The 22,736-nt window shown below is 42.7% G+C and overlaps 1 protein-coding gene across 5 annotated transcripts in view; it reads right to left on the bottom strand.

Moving 5' to 3' along the window:
* Positions 1–19,880, bottom strand: part of ENAH (ENAH actin regulator) — a 92,370-nt gene extending 72,490 nt beyond the window's left edge. For all 5 annotated transcript variants that reach the window (XM_058801187.1, XM_058801188.1, XM_058801190.1 and 2 more), the window contains exon 1: positions 19,703–19,880. In XM_058801187.1, the coding sequence (XP_058657170.1) occupies positions 19,703–19,707 (5 nt within the window). In that variant the 5' untranslated portion in view covers positions 19,708–19,880. The remainder of the gene's footprint in view (positions 1–19,702) is intronic.
* Positions 19,881–22,736: the final 2,856 nt, after the last annotated feature.

Raw genomic sequence — 22,736 nt, 5'->3', positions numbered from 1 at the left:
GGTCTGCCCCAGCAGGGACCCTCTCCAATTTCAGTGCTACTCTAATATTAAAATCTCTGCAGTTCACACAAAGCCTAACTCCCTCCATAGGCAGGGAATCACAGAACGCTGGTATCTGTCTTGTTTAAATTACACATCCTGTTTTCTTCGTCTTGTTATCAAGGCAGTTAAATCTAAGATAGGAAGCAAAGTCTTTGAGATAAAAAGTCATTTGCTATTGTTTTAAGTAGTCAGAAGGAAGTCCCAGTTTAAATAAACAGCCACTCTGCCCAGGGATCACCACTGGGGAAATGCTGGCAAGCTTTCTTTTTTAATCTGACATTAATTTTAGATGTAACAGCTTTCAAACCTATTTGCATTATTTCACAAGTAATCTACTGCTACACTACTTTTGATATATTTTTATCTATTATTTCATAACAAACCAATAAACCTAAATGCAGTCCCTACAAGCCCTGTTCTCTGGTTATCAGGAAACTCCAGAAAAGCATTGCCCCTCTAAGAGCAGGCTGTCAGATGGAAGGAATTCAGAAAGCACAATGCAGAATAAGACTGAATCCGAGACAACTAACAGATCTGTGAGCTCTGTGAAGAAACTGTGAGGAGTTCAACACCCGAATTTGATGCTGAAGAGAAAATAAAAGAAAAAAGAGATGATCTCAGCAGCAAAGGAGCACGTGTTTGTGTGCTAGTGGGGCTGGTGTGTTTACAGGCAAGATGTGCCAATGTTGCCCTCATTACTATCACACACACACTGTTTAATCTCTGTGGTAAGGAATTATCCAGGAAAAGAGCTTACACTTCCAAGAGACACTAAACCCAACAGGAAAGCTGAACTTCACAGGCTTGCAGGGAGACACTGCCTGCAGTCCTCTGAAGAATTTTAAAGCAATCCCATCTCCATAAGCTATGATCTCCCACATCTCAGCTACTAAAAGGATGGGAAGTTGGCCAATGCCATCACCTTTGACTACTCAAGGCTGATAGAGCAGCAGTGCCTGGCCAGACCTGCTGCAGTGTCAAACGAGAAAAACAACTCCAGCTCCTGCTTCAGCTGGAGAGCTAACAATAGATGCAGTGCATTCCACGGATCAAATAGAGCTGCAAATAATCCCAGCATTTTTTGCCATGGTCACAGGGAGAAAGAACACAGGCTGTCAATGAAGTTCTCCCCCAACTGGGGAAATACTGGGGGAAGTCTTATTTGAAAATGGCTTTTTATACTATTATCTCTGAAGATGAGCAAATAGATTCTAAAGTGGTTTGAGCTCACCAACCCTTGCCTAAACCATAGAGCAAGACATTCTAAAGCTAGGAAACAAAAATTCTCATTTTCAGACAATGACCTGACAATGATCTAGACAACGATCTTTTATATGCCTTTTGCAAACAAGGCATATAAAGGATCTTTTAAAATGCATACTAAATTTAAGATTGATATTTCAGTTACAGTTTGTCCAGTTAGTCCAAATAAATCACAGAAAAAAAAAACCCTAAAGATCTCTAGAAGAATAAAATGTTTTTTAAAATTATCATTAGAAAAATTGTTCCATCAACTTCAGAATTTTTAGGAAAAGAATGGCAAAAAAGCAGATAACGGTTTCAGACAAAAATTCTGCTTCTAATTTCTACAAAGCCTGCAATGAAATACAATTTTAGCAAGTGCTAGGCATCACTCATCAGCACTTAGTGAAGCTTAAACAAAGCAGTGATCAGGTAAGCCTTCATAACAACATTTATTTTGACCAAGCATAACTAAATTCCAAAACCTTGAGCTAAGTTACACTACAAATCAAGTCTTCTCTGTCCTATTACATTTTTGGTAGCAGCTCCACAACTGCAGGGCTATAAAGATGTGGATGCTCTCCTGCTCATCCATCCCATCAACAGGTATCTGTAACCCTACAGGAATCACCTGGAAAGCATCCTTGGCAGAAAGCTGACAGACAGACACTCACTGCCAAATGAACATTTGTTTCATTAAGAATACCACTGAGAGAGGTTTAAAATGCAAAAATCTAGTTCAGGTTTGCCCTTGTGCCTTTGCTGGCCCCAGTGGAGAAGATAGGAGCAAAAGGCAGTGCTTGTTTTGGGAAGGCATGTGATAATCTTGATAGGAAAAATGGCCACTTACCTCACCCTCTGGATTTTACTTAGAACAGTAATTTTAAATAAACAGTAATTCAAAAAACCAAACCAAACCAAAAAAAAAAAAAAAAAAAAAAGAAAAAGAAAAAACCACAAAAAAACCCAAACACCCAAAACCAAAAAAATCCCCATAAACCAGTTAAGCTCTCTCTGTACATGGAATTTGCTGGTTAAAAAAATGGGCATTCTCCCTATTCCCACTCCTCTTCTGATCTCTTTTTCCATACTATCTGTGAAGCTTTTTAAGCCTAACATCCAATAGGGAGACAACCAGCCTGAAGTTACTCACTTAAGCCTGAAGATGCTCAACATTGTACAGGAGATGAAAGGAATTCCATGGAAAGACAATAGCTACAAATAGCAGCTTGTTGCAACACAAAAGGAAAATAAAATGCAAAGGTTTTCACATTTTCAAGCTGTTTTGCAGACACGAGTAGTGATACTGTCTGTTTTTAATAAAAATTCAAATGGTTTTTCAAATAGAAGTAAATAATCCATGATTACCAGTTTAAAAGCTTATCCCCTAAGTGTACCAAGCAGCTACACAGCAAATTAGTATTTGATAACCCAGTCTAGCAGTATTTCCAACACTTCCAGAGAATTATGAAACACAAATAAGCTGTGTACAAAGGAGACAAACCACCTGTCTCTTAAACTATTTTATAGTATTTTTGCTAGGTGCAGAAGCCAGAAGCACTGCTAATTACATCTCAGCAAAATTATCTCTCATAGCACAAAGCTTCTTCAAGCACAGGTTTATTTTCAAGTAAAACATTTTGTTTTAAAAAATGATTACACTTATCAACTTTGTACTGTAGAAGAACATACTATAAATCACAAAACACTCTCTCATGCATTAGACTTCCTTAAAGGTTTCTAAACTATGCAGATTCCTTTTATGACAATATACCTCATTCTGATGAAAACATGGAATTCCTGCTGCAAGGCAGAGCAAATTTAAGATTCAGTAGAGAGCAAATTTAAGATTCTGCTACAATCTACTGCAGCAAACAACAGCCCGGGCCAGACTGAAAGGATTTTAATCAGGTGCCTGCAACACACTGGTAGCACAGTAAGGGAATGGAATCTGAAGCACAGTGCAGTTGTGTAACTACAGCAAGAAGAGTTTAAGGTAAAAAGAGGGTGATTCCTCCAAAACCAAGCTCCTCCACTCTTTCAGGCTATCATCAGCAGGTTGTAGGCCAGCATTTTACCCCAAAAACTCATCCACCCTGCTTGGATCCCAGGAGGGGAATCCTTCACAAAGGAGTATTACAGGGGAGCTCACACCACTCTCACTCTTTATGCTTCAGTCTTTTCCCTGCAGCACTGACAGAGATACCAGCAACAGATTGCTCCACACTGCTTTTTACAAAGCTCATCTTCTCAACTGTGCAAAAATTTGCAAGCTACAACCATGACTGATGACTTTCTTTGTATATTTTGTGTCTGCACTTACAATGTACCTTCTCCCCCATGAGAAAAACCTGAATGTCACAGCTACGAGCCTCAGTTTTCAGGAGCCTGCAGTTGTTTGGCTTGCACTGAACAGATACAGCTCCAAGCTGTGAAACTCAGCAACATTTTCCAGGAAACTACTACATTTCAGCTGGTGCTCACAAGCTCAGCCCATGGAGCGATGTCTGTCATGTTTGCAGAAGCCATGGCCCAGTGTTACACCCAGAGCAGATGTGAGGTTTGGATGGGGAAGGAAGCAGGCTGGCATGTCCATAAAGTGTCTATGTGTTTAACTTCAATCACAACAAAAACACCAGCACAAACTATCAGTAAAAACTTGCTAAAAGGTAACAATTGCATCTTCAATGCCACTTATGAACTAATGATGTCAAATAAGTTGAATTTCCTCCAGTTCTTCTGGAGTTCTACATGAATTACCACACAGGGCAGAGCTGCTGTCAAATGACTTCAGTCTTGACAGCATTCACAGGGCATTTTTGTAAGAGATTTATACACAAAATTACTGTAAGGAGAGCAGAAAGGAGATCTGAAAACCTTATTCAGACACCAGATGCTCCACTCAGAGAAAATATATCAAGTGCAACTTTGCAATGCCTGTGCTGCAGCAGAGCCATGAGGAGATGGAAGAGTATTCCTGCTATCAGAGAGGAGAGGAGCCCAGAAGAAGATGCAAACAGGGGAAGAATTCTGACTAATATTGGCACACTGGAAGAGTGACAGAAAAAACAAGTTCAGGTCTATGTTTAGACACATGCCAGTGCACAGATGCAAATCAGGATGTGACAGACTGGACAACAATCAGCCTTAGCTTCCAAATGAGGGGGACCAAATGGCAGGAGGTCTTAAAAACAGACCACAATGAGAGATAAATGAAATTGGTGAGCTCAATCTTCAAAAGGCTCAGGTGAAACACAAGCCTCACATGCACTAGAGTAGCTTCAGAGAGAATAAGCTGGTCTGTACTATCCATGGTTAGTGAGTATGGAAGCATTAATACACAGAAGGAAGATTTAAATAAAGTAGTGAGACAAAACCTCCAATTGTAATTCAGAATGGGAAAAAGTTTCACAACAGAGGTGATACCATCTCGGAATAAAGATACATTTAAATAAGGTGCCCAAACAGCAACCTACAAACCAGAGCCTGCAGGAAGAATCTGTCTGCCCTGATGATCTCTGGAATCATTTCTCTCTGGAGCCTCCAAAGATTTAGGCAGAGAATGTGTACAGTTATTTTGAAAAGCTGTCCCTTGCTGCTCAGAGGGTACCACCACACCTCCTTCCTTAATAACCAGGCCTACATCTGCCATGTAGCCAAAACTCACAAAAGTGACCCATCTCATCATTTGTTGTGCACTTCCAGTTATCCAAAAGGAGTCACTGAAGTGGACTGCCCCAGTCAGGTGAACATCACCCATCTTTTATCTGTGTGGCAAAGGGGAGATCAATTTAATCCAATCCAAAGCACCTTCAGAGAAAGCCACCAGGTCTAACCCACACAAAGCACTAGGACAGTGAACAAAGTGTTCCAGTCCCGTCTTAAAAGCTGATGGATAACTATTGATGGATGCTAATTGGCTGAAGTTAGCAACTCTGATTAAGCACAGTACAAGGAGAGCACAGATCCCTGGAGTTTGGGTTCCTGGCAAGCACACCTTGCTGTGATCACACTTTGTTTCCTTCATGTGCATGCTCTGCTAACAGGACAAGAACTCCCAAGAGTTACAGTAATTTTAGACAACACAATCTGTTCCAAATCTAGGTGCCTTTCAAGTATCATGGCACATTATATTTGGCCTATTATTTCCATCTTTAAAGAACATGAAAAAATCACACTGCATTCTCTGGTTTAAAAATAAACTCCAAAGTTTAAAAAAAGTACACGAGTTAAGAGCCCTGCAAAGTTCTGGTTGCTTATATATGAAGGAAGGAGAGACTTGCAGTTGTAAAACCATTAAAAAGTCTTAGTTACATACTTACTCCTCTCACCCCTCCCACCTTTTTTCTCAGACTGCCTCTGACTTTGGATAGATGAACTGAGGAGTAAACGAACAGCTAGTAGGTTTCTTCATTATTCAATGTGTAGTGACGTTTTTTGCACATTAATCAAAACTTGTTCTGAATACCAAATTCAGAAGTTATTCACAGTTTAAGCACAGTGTCATAAAATATAGCATTTGAGAGCTTCAAACTTGAGCACAGCTTCTTTTTAAGAAATTAGCAAAAGTTGGGAAGTAAAAGAGAAACAGACAAGAAGTTGTTTCCTCCATGGGAGGGCTGAAGCACAACAGCTGTGCACCCAGGCTTCTGATATCGCTCATTTAATCCAAGATGATCTAGGAGCCTTTGTCTTCAGTGGCCATCTAAGATTCTCTCTGCTTTGAAGGACTAAGGTAGATGCTGAATAATTTAATATTTTGGCAGATCAGGCCCACAGCCTTAAGTTAGTCAGTAAGAAAACAAGCTGGGACACAGCTGATGAACACCCCTGACAACTCTCAAGCAGCACCAAAGGACAGAAATTCTTTGAAAAATAAGAAGCAGTCAGTGCTTGCAGGAAACACTGAGTCTATGAGATCATCTTACCTCCAAGCAATTCCCTATCTCATTCATTAGAGACTTTCCAACCTCTGCAACAGAGAAAGAAACTAAAAAACAAGCAAACAAAACAAAGCAGGCTTCAAGCCCCCATCTATTTCTATCTGCAAACCAGAATCCAGGCTCTATTGTATGGGAGGAAAAAACAGCATAAAACCATTCACATGCTCCAACATCCTTTTTGAGATAATTCTGCATCTGGTGTATGCATACAGATATTAATTAATGACCCAGAACTAGCAGGGTGGTGTCACTGCTCACTTATACACAAAGATTGTATTGATTTCTTTTCAACAGCCAAACAGAGCTTTGGACCACTGGTATCAAACCTACAAGATTTGTCCCAATTAATTAATTGAATTAATTTCAATTTGGGGGGAAAGATGATGGATAAGAAAAGCTGAGTGCATTGTAATAGTCCTATTATAACAGCATAGCACCTGACCCTAACTTTTAAATGCTCTTTGTTCTACAGTCAGTGTTTCCAGAGTTTCTACTCTGAGTTCCTTTAGGATTTACCTAAGCAGCACACTACTTAAAACTTACAGCTCTAATTTCTCACCTTCCTGGGTATATTCTACAACTTCTCCATCTACACACTAAAATAAGTCCATTTCACTAAAATTACAAATTAAAGTATTATTTTCACAATTAAATTTTGTTCTGCCTCCCTTCTCAAGAAGTGGAGACACTTTTACAAATTCCTAATATTCCATTTTTACAAATTCCTATTGTTTCCTGAGCCAAAAGATAGAACTAAAACAAGCCATCACAGCATTGAAAGTCACAAGCAGTTTTTTATTCTCATCAAACATTTGTGCAGCAGAAGTAGAGATCCCTCTTCCCAAACAGAAAGCAAAAAGGCCCCAAGCATCCCTGGTTTTGTATTTAAACCACTTTTGTGACAGAGCTCAGGTTTGATCTCACCAAATGCCCTAAGAATTTTTTAGGTTGCATCAAATTCTCTTTGTGGACACAAATCTTTTTTTTTATGGGGCCAGCCTGAGAACAGGCACACAACTCCCTGGCTTTGAGGTCTGAATTAAGCATCAGACTACCAGAAAGGCATTTGTGCTACTAAAGGCTGCTTGCTGAATGATGCTTTATAGATTAGAGACACCCCCTTGGCAAAACAAGCAAGAGAACAGTACTGAGAGGGGTTTTGAACCTTTTCCTAGCTCTACTTCAACTCTTCCTTTTGGTTTCTGCTTTATTAAGAAGCTACACATAAGTACATTTACTACAGTATTTTTTTAAAGAAAAGCTACTTTCAAATCTGCTTCAGATTTAAAGAGATGTCAGACAGTTCTAAGAGCAAGAAAGACAGTATTTGACCTGCTAATTTAAATATCTACCCTAATTTCAGCTTAGATTTTGTGAATTGTCCTTCAAAACCCACACAAAAATTCAGAAAACTGACTAAAATAAGATGATTACACAGTATAAACATCATGCCTGAGACACAATGCATATGTTAAAAAAGCACAGTATTACAAATCCTCAGCTTTCCATTTCTGTATTTCAGACATCTATACTGCTTGACAGATTTTGAAGCAAAGATCAAATTAACATCCTCCTCGATTTCAAATATTACTTTTGCCTTGTTTTCCACTACAGAAGACTAACTAGATTATAAAATAATGCCTTACCAGATGTTGTCATTTGTCCATTACTTAATTACTGCTTCCAGAGCCACAGAGGGTAATTTTCCCAAACACGCTCTAAACATTTATTCCAGAATCCATTGAAAGCAAATGTGCAGAATTCAGATGCTGAGACTGGTTGGGTTTAGCACTGGAGGGAATGGGGAGGGAGGCAGAGGAGGTATGAACACATTCAAATATTAACATTAAATCTAATAATTAAAAACTAACCACACGTTTTGGTTTAAAGATTCAGACGGTGCCATCTGCATAAAGGTCCTCACAATTCACAGCCCAACCATCTTTCCCCCACATAACCAATTTCTCCCTTTGGAAGCGCTGACATGTTGCTTGGCAATGCCACCCCACCTCGGGGAGGATAACCAGCAGCCCTTTTCTGTCTGCCTGGCAGCCTGACTGTGCTGCACAGGTGTCCCATCCGTGCAGACAAAGAGAGGCCCTGCGAGTGCACTGACGTCACTGCAGCCCCAGAATAGCAGCTCCCATGCACATCTCATACTCCAGGGCTACAGGAAGCCAAACCATCCCCTCCTGCTCAAGTATAAAATGAACGGGCACAGATATGTGCTGGGAATACCAATTTAATATATCCTGCACTAAGTGACATTCTGTTTGTTGCATAGCAACAGGAATCTACTGCAGAAAAACAATATGGAACTTTTTTTTTTTTCCCCCCACTTGCCAAGCTACAATTAACCCCAGTCTTCCTGAGAAACAGAATATCCACAGCATAAACATTACCTTTGCCACCAGTTCACCATCTCCAGCATTTATTCTGTTCTATATTAAAATGATTTTGTGCATTTAAGTGGCTGGAGGGTAGGGTGCTGCCAAGAGAAAATTCCCTGCTGCAGTGCATATGGCCAGCAACATTTTAATTCTTTAATAATGACCAATAAAAAGTTCTTAGATGCACAAAACTTCCATTCTTAAGCATTAAATGCTTTTGTCATTTTACAACATTTCTGTCATACTATTTAAAAAAAAATAAAGCACTCAAATTCTGAAAGAAAAGCCTATGGCTTTATTTCCAAATGGTTTTGCTTTGTTTTGTTTGGGGGATTGGTTTTGTCTTACAAAATAATAAAAATGAGCACCTACCCAAACTACTTTGAAGTTAAAATTAGTTTCTCTTCAGATTTCATAACAATGTATGAACACCTAAACTCTGTGCCTCTTCATGGGAAAGTTCTCTATAAGACAGTAAGAACTGCACAAGATTTCCCCATGTTCCCAAAAGAACAAGAAAATTACAATCACTCAAGAGGCTGGGAAATGGATACATTGATCCATCATAAATTATATAAAAATACGCAGCAGCAAATTGGAGAGAATCCTCTCTCAGGTTTTTGTATCTTTGCTAGCTCTTTTTTACCAGGCAAAGCTCATTGATAAAAATACCTGATAAGTGGGCTTTGGGGTGAGTCTAGTCCCTAGAGTCACCCCAAGCACAGACACACTCAAGGCCCAGGAGGTTAGTTCAATTCAGGATGAAAAAAAATGTGAAATTTTAAATACATGGATTCAAAATCTGGGCAATGCTGAGACTGGTACTACATAAATCACCAAAGCTGCAAGCATTCCTCACAGTTACATGAACAGCCTTCATATCAAGATTCTCTTTTTATTGTTGGGGCAGGGAGCACTACAAGAGGAGAGGTCTCTTGATCCATCTGCCCTAAGAAAAGGAGGCATGGAAATTCAAGGCAAGATATCCTGGGTACTCAGAATTGGCTTTACAATTAGATAGAGAGTACACTCCTCTATCCTGTGGTAACTGGGGATTTCAACAGGGAAAATAAAATCCTACTATTAAGTGTTATTAAGCATTAGTCATGTCTAAAGATGCAAGCCTTGCAATGCAATCCACTTTTATCTGCATCCTACAGATTTACTACACAAAAGTCACACCAGTGACCAAGACTGTGTCTTCACAAAAATAACAAACATGTGCTCTTTTAAAAAGGCATTCCAAGCATCCTTTTCCCCCAATGGCTTCCAGCAGTCAGATGATTCGAAGGAAAATATATCTTGATGCTTTAGATGGAAACAGTGACATTTGAAAAGTATTCTCACAGGTTTACTTTCTGACATTGCTCTCTGCAATGCCATCTCCACTTCCTTTATGCAGACATCATCTTTGTAGGGTAACACAAAAACAAATTGCAGTTTAAATAGATCCTACAGCTGCTAGCCTGTTTTCAAGCACCCAATTCCTTAACCTCTGAAATAAGAATTATACCAAATATTGCTATGAGGTCAGACATCAAACCATGAGCTACCTACAAAAAAATAAACCACACTGTAACATTTACCTGTATCTGCAACAATCCACACAGTACAAAATCTCCACATGATGTCTCCAAATAATTGAGCAACTTTCTGAGGAACTCAGCCTTTGGGTGTGTGAAATTGCCCGTGTCCTGTTCCCCACCACTGCAGCAGGTGATCTAATGAAATATATTGCCTCTCCTTATAAAACCTTTGTCATGTTCATAAATTTAGAGCAACACAGCAACAGCATTCATAACCTGCAAGGCAACCTTTGTGTTTGTCATCCTGCCATCCATTTGTGGATTTAGCTATTGTTGGAAGCTACGTTCCTGTGACAATTACAGGAGCACAGACCTGTTCCATCAGTGACTAAGAAAGGTACACAAAATAAAAGGAATACCCTTTGGTTTCAAAGTCACCTTTACAGTATGCCAAAGAAAAAGCCTGAAGCCACCCTATTCCTCCAAGCTTTATGAACACACTACTCAAAGATACTGACAGAATACAAAATCAAATCCCTGAGTGCAGCATCCAGATTTCTTCATCTCACAATTCAATGCAAGGTCAGATGATAAGTGTAGCAGAAATCATTCTGAGGATAATTCATACATGATGCAGTTAACACAGCTGATCACCAAACCAAGGGCTACTGGACTCATCAATCAGTGTGGAATTAAAACAATGATTTCCACCACAATCCTTCAGATTGCAGCATGAGATCTTGAAGATGCAAAATCTTTTTGGCTGACTTGGTTTATGTGCTTACTGCTTTGGTCTTCTTGCTCAACCCCAAGTAAAAATTTTCATCCAAAAGCCACTACTGCATTTCCACTAAAAACCCAAGGAAACCATTGAAATGGTACAAAACCTCATTGTCAATTACTCTCCCAAACACATAACACTGAAGAAGCAGCTGAACAACAACTTGTGTTAGAGTTCAAGCAATTACTACTCAAGTGCTCTAATCATTCATCTCCTCATCCTCCTACTCATGATTAGACACAGGCTCCCTGCTCGTTTTCCAAAATGGACCTCTCTCCTCAGCCTTCCCTTGGTGAGAACAACACTGAGCTGCAAAGTTCAGTCCTCCCTGAGCCCTGGAACAGCAGGCTCTGACCAAGGGGGAAAGCACTGGCTACCAGAGACTAGGGACAGAACTACTGACTCCACACAGTTCATATCTGACTGGAAAGCAGTCCTGTGTTCCAAACGTGTTCATTTCATGTACGTACATCACACACCTCCTGCACCATCCTCCTAATGTGATTCAACTAAGTAGATCGGTGTATAACAATAAATTGAAATAAAATATAATCTCTGACCATATTCAGAGATTTCTATCAAAGCAGAAGTATTCTGAACTACAAAAAAAAGTATCTCTAAACATAATTTTTTTAAAAAATAAGTCAGTATTTCTGCTAGAGTAGTACATAACGAAAACCAAACCATACCTCTTAAGTAGCACATTCAGTGATTAAATTTATATATACAAATGGTAAATTTCAATACTGTTCATTTTCCTAGGGCTGTCATTCATTTTTTTTTTTTTTTCACTATTCACCATTTTGATTCATTACGTCTGCCAAAATTGGGCTCATTTGGATCAGGTTTCACTGTTTGGTCAGTCTGGCCACACCATCTATTTCAGACCATAGGTAACTATGTTTATTCTGGAGTTGTGAAGTTCATTTACCATCATCCACAGTAGCCAATTGCAGATTTCTAAAAACAGGCTTTGCAAATGCATTCAAAAACACAAAACAAGTTTTCTAGGAAAGTTTCACTGTGTATGGTTTTAAATACAAATCCAACAATATTTTTTTTTAAAAAATCAGTTTTATTAAACTTAGGCTAGGTACTCTTAAAGAAGAGCCAGCACTGTTTAATGGACTAAGGCTTGCCAAATGGATCATACATTTTCCTCAAATACCAACAAGAGTTCAACACAGGAGATTTTAATAATAAAAGGTGCACACATCACTATGCACTGTTTATAGAAGACTCTTTTATAGAAGCTTTTAAAAGAAAGCAAAGGGCAATGAGATTTTTATAGAACAGGAAAATACAGGGAGAAAACAAGTTTTCAAAATGAGTAGCAGTGCACAGTGTTCATTGTAATGCATTATTGACATGAAAAACATACACTAACTAGAAAAGGAAAATTCATGCTCATCTGGAGCTGGAAGCTTGGAGCCTGAAAAAAGCCACATATTCACCATAAGTTACTGGAAGAACTAGTGATTTTAGGCAGCAATACTGCCAGGTTCAATGCCCAGATTTACTCAGAGCACATGCTGAAGTCACATTTGCAAAGCCAACCAGAGAGCTGAAAGGAACCTAAAATTACCAACCACCTCTCTCCACCAGTGCCAGTAAAAATACCACTAATGCAGCACTATTGAAAGTTTTGTTGGAAATACATGAACTACAACAGAGTCTTAAATCATCTTTCCATTTAGTACTTCCATTTTCAATCCATACGACAGGAAAAAAACCACAGCTTAATGGAAATCTCCACAAAATATAAAGTTCTAGCAGACATGACCACTTACAAAGACATATTGGTCTACACAGCTGAAATAGAAGAGTGTTCACCAGGAGCCAGATGGGACCACATAAAACTCTACCTAAACTACAAGCCCTTCAAAGCATTTCAGTTTAAAAGTTGCTTTCATTGTATGGTAACCAGCAATAAACTGACAGAAGTCAGTTAAACTGCATTTTAGGAAATTGCTTTAAGGACCTACACAGAAATTTATCTCCTCTAAAAAGAAAATTTAGATCTTTCTTTACTTGCTATAAAACTGCAACTAATGCATAATATAGGCCTCAGCTATATCAGTGATTACTCTTGCTCTTTTACCATTCTGCTTAATTCCAGGTTTTAAAAGTTCTCTTCTGAATTAGGTACCAAGTATACTTCAGCAAACCATAACCCTGCCTTACCTTCTGTGTGGAATTTGCAGTAAGCATAGACTATTTTGTAATCCAGTTCAGGAAACAGAAATTTCAAATTTGTGAAGAAAAGACAATGAAGAACAATTTCAAACAAAACCCTTCCAATTGGATTTGCGCTGCACACTAGAAGTTTATAGAGTTATTTCTGGCAGCACACCAGTCCAGCAAAGCAGCATTTTTGTATTACCCTCTGGAGTGCAATCAGTTTCCACTTCTTTCTCCCATACTTCACCTGGTGTCAGCACCTTTCTTTACCATAATAAAAATAAAAAGTCAAAACACACAACACCAACTCACACACTCAGCAAAGAAGCAGACCAGTTTTGTTCTAAACCGAAATTGTTTTTACCATTCTTCTTTTACATAAAACAGCTTTGCCTGGAGAATTTTCAATATGTGAAACCAAGAGCAGAATATTTCTTTTGCCTGAATATTGGTGGTGTTTTCTTTTAACGAGCCTTGCCTAAAGATTACTCAGAGAGACAAGAGAGTTGTACTTCAATTCCTCACATTAACTTGTGCGCTGATTCCCCAAACATGTGCTTGTTACAAGCAGTTCAGCTGGAAAGACTGATCTGAAATGGACTGACACATCATCCCACATCCCTGCTCTCCACCAGGCTGTCACCAGCTTTGGGCAGGAGCCCCAGAGAGATGTCACATCACCTCCCCAGCAGCAGTTCCAAAAGCTCCACACAGAGCCATAACATCAGGAGCAGCACAAACCAGCACAGGCTGCTAAGCACAACATCCCCATTCTCTTCTGAAGTCTTTTAACATTTCTCATGAAACAGCTACAGAGAAGGAGACTTGTAATACATGATAGCAGGGAAAAGGTTTGGCAATTAGAAGGATAATTTATTAAGAGTATTTGAAGTAAAATTCAACATTTTCCTCTGTAACCAGTATTGCTACGGAGCATTTTCAAATCAGACTCAATTACTTAGATATACGTTTTTATTTCTCATGTTAGAAAATTTGAAAGGTGAAATAAGGTGGTGCAGCTATTTCTAAAAGGGGGGAAAGTTTCTGTATATTATCCAGCCAAGAAAAGCTCCATACAAACGATGTTCTTCTCCAGGTTAGTGAGAACCCATGGGAAGTTGGGAAAGGCACAGCAGGGACACAACAGTGGCTCCTCACTGCAGGTTTAAATACAGGCAGGTACAAAAGCAGCTTCACTCCCACAGCAATCCCAAGGGAGAGTCTAACAGCCCAAGAACACAAAGTAGCTGTATTGAATTCCCAAGGACTGGCAGGGCAAGGTGGGGTGGGAGAGCGAGGCAGGCACCAACAAATAACACAGCTGACAGCTCAGCAAGGCTGATGTGACTCCAGTCTCTGCTACATTAAACGTGAGCTATGACTAGAAATCAATTTTTTATTAATTGAACACAAAAAGCACCTATCTTCTGCTCTCTCCCACCACTACAGCACTCTTAAAACCTAAACATGCCTGATGTTTAAAGAGCTTGCACATGGATTTCTCCACTGCTGAGTGGAAGCAGGCATGAACTGTCAAAAGCAATTCTAGATGAAAGGTCAAAGCAAAGAAGGGAATAATATCTGTTTCACAAAAATACATTTGCTCTCTCTAGTAATGAAAGCAAATGACTCTATGCAGTGGTTCAATAACCCACTTCTATAATAGTTCCACATGAGCTGCCCTGGCATGGCAAGGAGCAGCCCTCATTACAAAGTATTTCCAATCACATGCCTGAGGCACAGCCCAGAGACGTCACTTAGGGCAAAGCATCCACTGAAACAGGTGCTGGGAGAAAAATGTTTCTGCTTTTTATGGAAGTAGAGAAAAAAGGCTTTTAGGCTGGAGTGGCCTGAAGCAGGATGCCAACTAACTCGCTCTTGTTTTCTGACCTCCAACAGCAAACATGAAACCCTGAACCAGAGTCAAGGAAAAACTTGTACATGCCCTTTCCAGAGAGCATTCCTCAATTATACACACTCCCAGACTGTTTCTAATTTTTAGAGGCTGACAACACAATTGCTAAGATGGTCATAAATAGCTTTGTCTAAAAAAATTGGATTCTCATTCCTGCAACTGTCCATTCACAGGGAAAATTTTTAAAGATTTATACTTTTACTATTAAAATAATTCACTAAACTACCCAGAGGCCTTGGGGGCAAAACAGCTGTTAGATCCCATATCAGGTGGGCAGAAACAGCCTGTCCAAAAATTACTTGCAACTGTCACAAATAAAGTGCAAGCTAAAGACCACACTTCTATCAGACAGATGACTCAGTCCATCTGTTAGTATACTTAAGAACAAGGAAAGTAACCTGAATTTTTGTATCCACCTGAAAAAAAAATACCCTGCCCACACCACCAATTATCTTGAGATACAAGCAATTTTAGGAACTGTATTGCTTGCAGTTATGCATATCCAGTCTAATTTAACTGCCTGCTTGCACTTCCAACATTTTGTCAAATATTTCTCAACTAAATTAAGCCTCCTATTTCAAATACACCATTCGGGCAAGTATTAAAACTAAAGGCACAATTCCAAAGAGTTACCTTACGTATCCAAGAATAACTTAATGTCACCATCAAATTGATGGCCTTGCTTCTGTGCTGTTTCACCACCTTAAATAACTGCAGTTATTGCAGCAGACTGAAGTGTACTATTGTCTCTAATAATGCTTTTGGTGTACCCACTTTCCTGGAAACCCCAGGAAATGTGTGTGGGTTCCTCCAAGCATTCCTAGTCCTAATGGAGGTTCGTGTTTTGTTACTTGTGCTGTGGGCTTGCACTCAGTAAACACTGAGTATGGGATTAGTTTTCTTAACACAACACTTAAAACACAATGAAGGCTTACTAATCCAGGCACAAAAAATGCTGACTTTTAAATAATAACATGAAGTGCATTCTGTAGCAATATATTTGAGCAGAAAAGCTGCTGATTGTAAGTAAATGGAAATTTCAGTGTGGTTTAGATACCACAAATTTAACCACCTTTTTAGCTTGAAAACACAAGCAAGAATACAACATGACTTTTCAGAAAAGGCAAAATCTATAGTGATTTAGCTGTTTGCCCTATCTAAACATGGAAGGAAATTCACAATATATGATACAGTATATTGATAGTACATAGTATATAGATATGCATAGTAGCCCATCATAAACACAAAGTATTATACTGGAAATACTCAAATTTAAAATTTCTAAAAAGTGCTGTTTCTTTTCCAGTTCTTGGGAACTTGGGTAATGAAACCTGACTAAGCAGCCTGCTTTCTGACCAGCACACTAATGAAAAACAATTCTTTCCCACACAAAGAAATGGACGTAGTAATCCCAAGAGAAGGCTGTACAGTTTGATTTTTAACAAAGTCAGTATCTTGTAAAGCTCATTTGTTTTTATTGGAGTTAACACTCAAAATGAGCCTGATATGCAAAAAAAAAAAAAAAAAAGAAAAAAAGAAGGTAATTCAGTTAACCTTCAGTGCAGAATCCCAGCTCTAGCAGCAGAGTTGTGTTTACCAGCTTCTGTAACACAAGACTTCAACATATGCTACAATAAAAGTCTGCTCACACACGTTCTTCTTGTACAAACAGGATGGAAATCATGCTTTTACTAGAACAGGGGCACCAAACTCTGCTGTTACCTGCATCCTCACCACCTTCCAGTCAGCTGGTGAATGGAAACTCCCCTGAAAATGCCCATTCCTGGATACCTATTATATCGTAAGTGCTCTCAGGAAAGTGGATTAGGGGCAGCACTTCTGTCAGCCGAGCAGAGCACAAAGAGAGCAACAGGTGTCCGTGGGAATCAGCTGTTTACCTAGGGCAGGAGACACAGATACACACTGCCCTATTCAAGCACCAAGTAACCTCATACTCAGGCTAGACCATTTCACTGGGATATTCAATATTCAGGGTTTCTCTGCAACCTAAAACCCCGAACAGATGTTATTCAAATAGCATATCATTTCAATTTGAATACAAAGCAGACTTCTGCAAGAATTAATTCTTGTGGAGTGTCGGTGTTTGTGTCTTACAGAGCTGCTGGTTATTTGAACATTCAAAGATGCTCTTCACAACGATGTTTAGTATTATCTGACAGAAGGGAAATCAGTTTCCTCTTTGGTAACTGACCAGCTAAACACCCAGACAAGACACAAGATCTTAACACAAAATCATCAGTATTAGTTCAAGCTCATGATGGCTGAAGAAAAGCTAAAACATAGGAGAGAAAGTGCAGGTGCTTCCCCCTCACCTATTTATTTTATTTTTTTGGAGCACCAACTGCACACTTACCTGCCCAAGAGCAATGACAGAATGCAGTTTACTCATCCCACGAGACCATCAATATTGTGCCAGAAGTATATTTTTGGTATGAACTGCTAAGATCTAACAGCATCTGCAAACACAGGAGCTGTATATGAAATGCTGGTTGCTCGTCCCATCTGCCCTGTCACTCCTCACCCATCAGACCTCGCCTTGACCAGCAAATGCACATTAAAAGTCATTGCCTGAACATATACAGCATGAAGATATTGTCTGAACATGTTTCAGAAATATACCATCAACCATAGTCTAAACAAGCCCGAAGAGAGAGCAGTGCAGTGAAAGCTTGCCATTGTACTGGAGTCGGACCAATTAAACAAAACTGAGGGAGTTTAATAGTGCCTCTATAGAGAGAAAATACTTCTTTAACCACATCATTTTTTTAGCCTGTGTAGTTTAATTGGTACAGCTTGTTTCTTTTTTTCCAGAGGGCTGGAACCAAGCGTTCTGGAAGTCAGTTTCCTTTGAAACACCCCAGGACCACTCATCAGAGCAGCCCTCCAAATCTTGTGATCTGCATCTCCCCCTCAGCAGCCTGATGCTCTCCAGGCAGGGCAGAAAGCTCCAAGGCCAGTAATATATTCATTTACCTGCATTTACTCACTGCTGCAAGTCAGCTATTCAAACACCTAAATAAGCAACCTAAGGGTAGGTTCAGCCTAGACACTTTCCTGTTGTGCTGGTTGAGAGGAATACTTGTGCTCCCTCCAAGCTGGCACAAGTCCTAGCACACATACAGCTACACTAGCTCTCCTCACTCAGCATCACCCTCACAATTAAAGAACCTTTTTGCCAGCACGAATCCCAAACTTCCATGGGGCTTCCCGAGGTATTTGTGCCAAGCCTTGCTCGATTAGCAGCGTTCATTGTGCTGAAGGCTGTCAAGATAATTAAAAAGAACACCTCTGCTTAAAGGATCTGGAGACAAACTTGTAGGTTTTTCCAAGTTCGTTCGCAGGATATCTGACTTCTACATGAGCAACACGAATAACTGAAAATAAATTATCACAAGACAAAACAAAGCTTAAAATAACGCGGGACATAAATACCCACAGTTAACAAAGAAAACTCGAGGGAAATACAGGAACACAATTCTAAACAAAACAGCGGGGAGATTGTTCCCATGCTTCCCGCTGCAACGCTACCCTTTCCCCTGAAGGTGCACTGAATGAGGGAATCCTCGCAGTACAAAGAATTTTATTATGATTTTCCTGTAATTGACAAGGAATTCCAATGGCTCGTCAGTTTTACGCAGCAGAGGAATTTGCCCACTTTGATCGCGCAAACCTTGCCGGACCCCTACTCCAAAGGTCCTCACAGTCATGTCTTTAAGACAAAGAACGCTCATATCCAACTGCAAAGCAGACAATAACTTCCAGGCGAAAGGAAAAAAAAAAAAAAAAAAAAGAAAGGAAGGCATGAGTAACTCGTTTCCCCAGCTGTCTGAGAGAGGGGCAGGCCTACAGGGAGCACGGCGGCGTCCCCGGGCAGCCGGACCGGCGCTCGCCCGGCCACCGAGCCGCATTTCTCACCGGGTCCTGCACCAATCCACAGAGGAGATTATGGAAACGGAACAGGCGCTAAAAGCGAGCCGGGGGGAGGATGGCGGGGGGGAAGGGGGGAGGCAGAAAATCGCCTTCGAATGAATGAAGCCGGCGGGGAGCGGAGTTCCCGGCGGGAAGGCGGCAGGCAGGCACCCACCTCCCCGCCTGCCGCCCCCAGCCGCGGCCACCTCTGTGTTTACATCGCGCACCTCCGAACGCGGCACTTCCCCGGCTGCCGAGAGGGGGATCCCCCTCCCCGCTTCCCCCCGGCGCCTCTTTATTGATTACCGAGGGAAAAGCCCAGCTGCTGCTGCAATGCAACACGCGCCGGCTAAGGCGGAGGGAAAGGGGGAGAAGAAAAAAAAAAACCACCACCGGCAGAGAAAGAAAGGAGCCGGGCGCCCGGGGCTCACGCCGTGCCCGGCCCGGGGGAGGCGCCGCGGCGGGGCCGCCCCCAGCCCCGGACTCGGGCCCTGCCGCCGCCCCCCGACCGCAACTTCGCCGCCGCCGCGGGGGGACGGGGACGGCGGGCCGCCCTTCCCCCGCCGCCACTAACAATGGGCCCTTCCCCCACCGCGGGGCTCCCCTCGGCCCGGCCCCCTCCCCCGCCGCCGGCCGATCCCCCCGGCTCCCAGTGCCCTTCCCGTTCCCGGCCGTGCGCCGTCCGAGCCGGGGGGCGCGGAGCATCGCCCCCCAGCCCGCGCCCGCCGCCCGCTCCGGAGCCGGCCGCTCACCTCATGGTGCTGCCCGCGGTCGGGGAGCCGCTCCCGCTGCCTCGCTCCCTGCTGCGCCGCCTCCCCCGCCCCGCTCCGCCGCTCGCCGCGTCCCCGCAGAGCGAGACCCCCGGAGAGCGAGACCCCCGCCCGGCAGCGCCGCCCGCCCGCCCGCTCCGCCGCTCCCTCCGCCGCCGGGCCGGGCCAGACCACCGCGGGGAGCCGGGGGTGGGAGGGGACGGGAGAGGTGGGGGAAAGGGGCGGGGAGGAGCGAACCACCGCGCGGGAAGGGCGGGGGGAAAGGAGGAGGAGGAGACCGCGAACGGGCGGGCGGGGGCGGCCGGAGACACCGGCGGGGCCGCGGGAGCGGCGGCGGCCGGGGGTGCGGGAGCGGCGGCGGGCGGGAGGAGAGAGAGAGGGAGGGAGGGAGGAAGGGGCGGGCGGCGGAGGAGGAGGCCGCGCCCACCGCCGCGCTGTGCCCGGGCGGCTCGCTGGGGCTCGGCGGCCCCGGCGCGGGGTGGCGGGGGTGGAGGGACGGGCCGGCCGCAGGTGAGGCGGTGGCAGGAGCGGCGGCTCCTCGGGAGAACTGCCCGCCCGCCCGCGGCAGCGTCTTCCCCGGCGGCCTCGGGAGTCGCCCCGGAGCGGAGGGGCGGGATGGGCTCCCGGAGAGCCGCGTCCCGGCGTGTGAACAGCTCCGCTCGGCCCCGCGCTGCCCGCCCCGGGCTCGGTCCGGCCCGGCCCGCAGTCCCTGCCCGGTGCGGGAGCGAACACGGAGCCCCCGAGCCCCCATGCCCGAGTTCGGCAGGCACCGCGGGCAGCGGCCCCTCGGTGCCCCGGGAGCCGGTGGCCCGAGCCTTTCTCAGGAATTCTGCAGCAATGTTATTTCTGCACCTTTCGGTAGCCCCGAAAAGCGCCTGCCCTAAATGCGGGTTTACGTTCTGCTGTCGGTACCGGCAGCGGACCCAGCGCACTGTACAAGTAACTTTAACCCAGCTCCTTGCTGTCAGCTAGCGAGTGAATGCCCGTTGTCTTTGGTCTCGGTTAAAAGAAGTGATGAGCAAAGCGTCTTTGCAATTCCCAATGCCGTTAAGCCATCTTGGTGCTTTCACACCTCCAATTTCATTTTCCCCTGATGAATACCAGGGGTTTCTATGGTCTAGTAGTAAAAATATACACAAGAAACAAGCATCTTCTTTATAAGTGTCTAGACTTCTAGATATTAAAAAAATGAAGAATTTAAAAAATACATGTGTATTTCTGATGTAGGTTCCACACATGTAAGGGGATTTTACCATGAATCTCAGCTATTTGGCACCACCTCTTCCTTGATCAGTGAGGCAGAACCGCTCTCTGTCAATTAATGGTGTCAGTAGCACAGTAAGAGATGAACTAATCAATGAGGGAAAAAATGGCCAATTGTTAGAAAACACTAACTTGGGAACAAGGACAGTCTCTGAAACTGAAGCTAATGAAGAATAGTTTAGTAAGAAAACATGTTTTTACTGGCAAAGGGATGATGTCAATGAAAATGTTGCAGTATAGGTGAATCACAAAATGCAGATGAGTAATCAGAAGAAAAGCGACATTGTGATCTTAAAAATTGTGTACCTTTGTCAACAATGTAAAGACAGTCTGGAAAAGGGACACAATTGATTCTGATAAATAAAATTACCTTAATTGCTTTCAACAAATGCTGAGGACTCTAATGACTGGCAGTGGACCTCAGTTCTTAAGGCATAATGAATTTTCTAAGATCTGGGCTTCCTACCACCAGAACATCCTCCAAATAAAAGGTTTGGAAAGAAAGCCATTCTGGCAGTGAAGAGTCTCTTGAAGGCAGCCAAGCAGAAATGTTAAAATCTGTGTCTATATAGATACATCTAAGATCTATGTCTAATGGGCTTCAGCAGGTACATGAGAAGAAGGGATGGCAGAGACAGTCAGAAGAAGGAGGATTTTGTTCAAAGACACCAATTGTTCTATAACAGGATAAAAATCAGCATCATAATGTGTCTGTCCTGATGCAACTGTCTGGTCTTATTAGTCAAACCTAAAAGAATTTTGACTGTGACAGGTATATAAAAACCACTGAAAGTGTGCCTGGGCTCCGGGTCTGCCTGAGAGGGAATGAAAATAGCCAGAAGCTTTTACTCCTGCAAAATAACTATTATCGCTATTTGTGTTATATTACTAGGTGTTCTTAGCCAAATCAGATATGGTCATAGCTGGATTTCTCAAGACCTACTCAGTGGTACAATAGAATTTGTAAAAATGCCAGAAGAATCATTTTGCATGCTGGCATCGCAGATGTCACCAAGTGCAAAGTCATTTTGGACGCTAGCTTAGTCAAAAATCCCATTGAATTAATCTGTAACAAAATACTAAATCTGCAGTAACTCATATTAGCAGCTACATGAGGAGGAGAGGAGCCAAAATTATATAGGGCAGAAATCAAATTATAAACGTTGAATGCCTCTTTCTTTCCAGGTCAATTTAGTGAGGTTATTGTCAAGAAATGAGAGTAGTCTGGCAGGAGAAGGAGTTAGTGTCATGTATATGTTTATGGTACTGAATTATGCATTGGGAAATCTGCCTGCTCTCAAGCAGACTGTGTGCTCCCAAGCCGTAATTGCTCGCTGTGTCCTGTGTCCAAGTCACTTGGTGTGACCCTGCTGTCACCTCTCTTGCTGACAGGATCCTCCAGCAGCACAGCATGGGTGTCAATGCCCTCTGCATCCCATCCCACTGCTCTCCCTTCTTCTGGCAGTGACCAAACCAATGTGGCACAAAGCCCTCTTAGCTGGTGGTGTCACGCTAAGAACTCGAGCTCCGTGACAACCCACGTAATGGTTCTTCCACTCAGTGTCCAAGGATTGTGTTCATGCCCTTCCTCCTCTGGACCCAAGCAGCTCAGGATACCCCAAAACCACTCTGCATTCTTCCCTCCTGCGTTTTCTGCTGCTCAGCTGCAGGTTAGGGCTGGAATTCAGGGGCTCTGAAAAGCTAAGCAGGTTGAGCAGTTTGGTGCGCCTGCTCTCCAAACAGCCTGACTAGT

The sequence above is a fragment of the Ammospiza caudacuta genome, chromosome 3 (genome assembly GCF_027887145.1).
Source record: "Ammospiza caudacuta isolate bAmmCau1 chromosome 3, bAmmCau1.pri, whole genome shotgun sequence".
NCBI classification, from domain to species: Eukaryota; Metazoa; Chordata; class Aves; order Passeriformes; family Passerellidae; genus Ammospiza; species Ammospiza caudacuta.
This window is presented reverse-complemented; position numbering and strand designations above follow the sequence as displayed.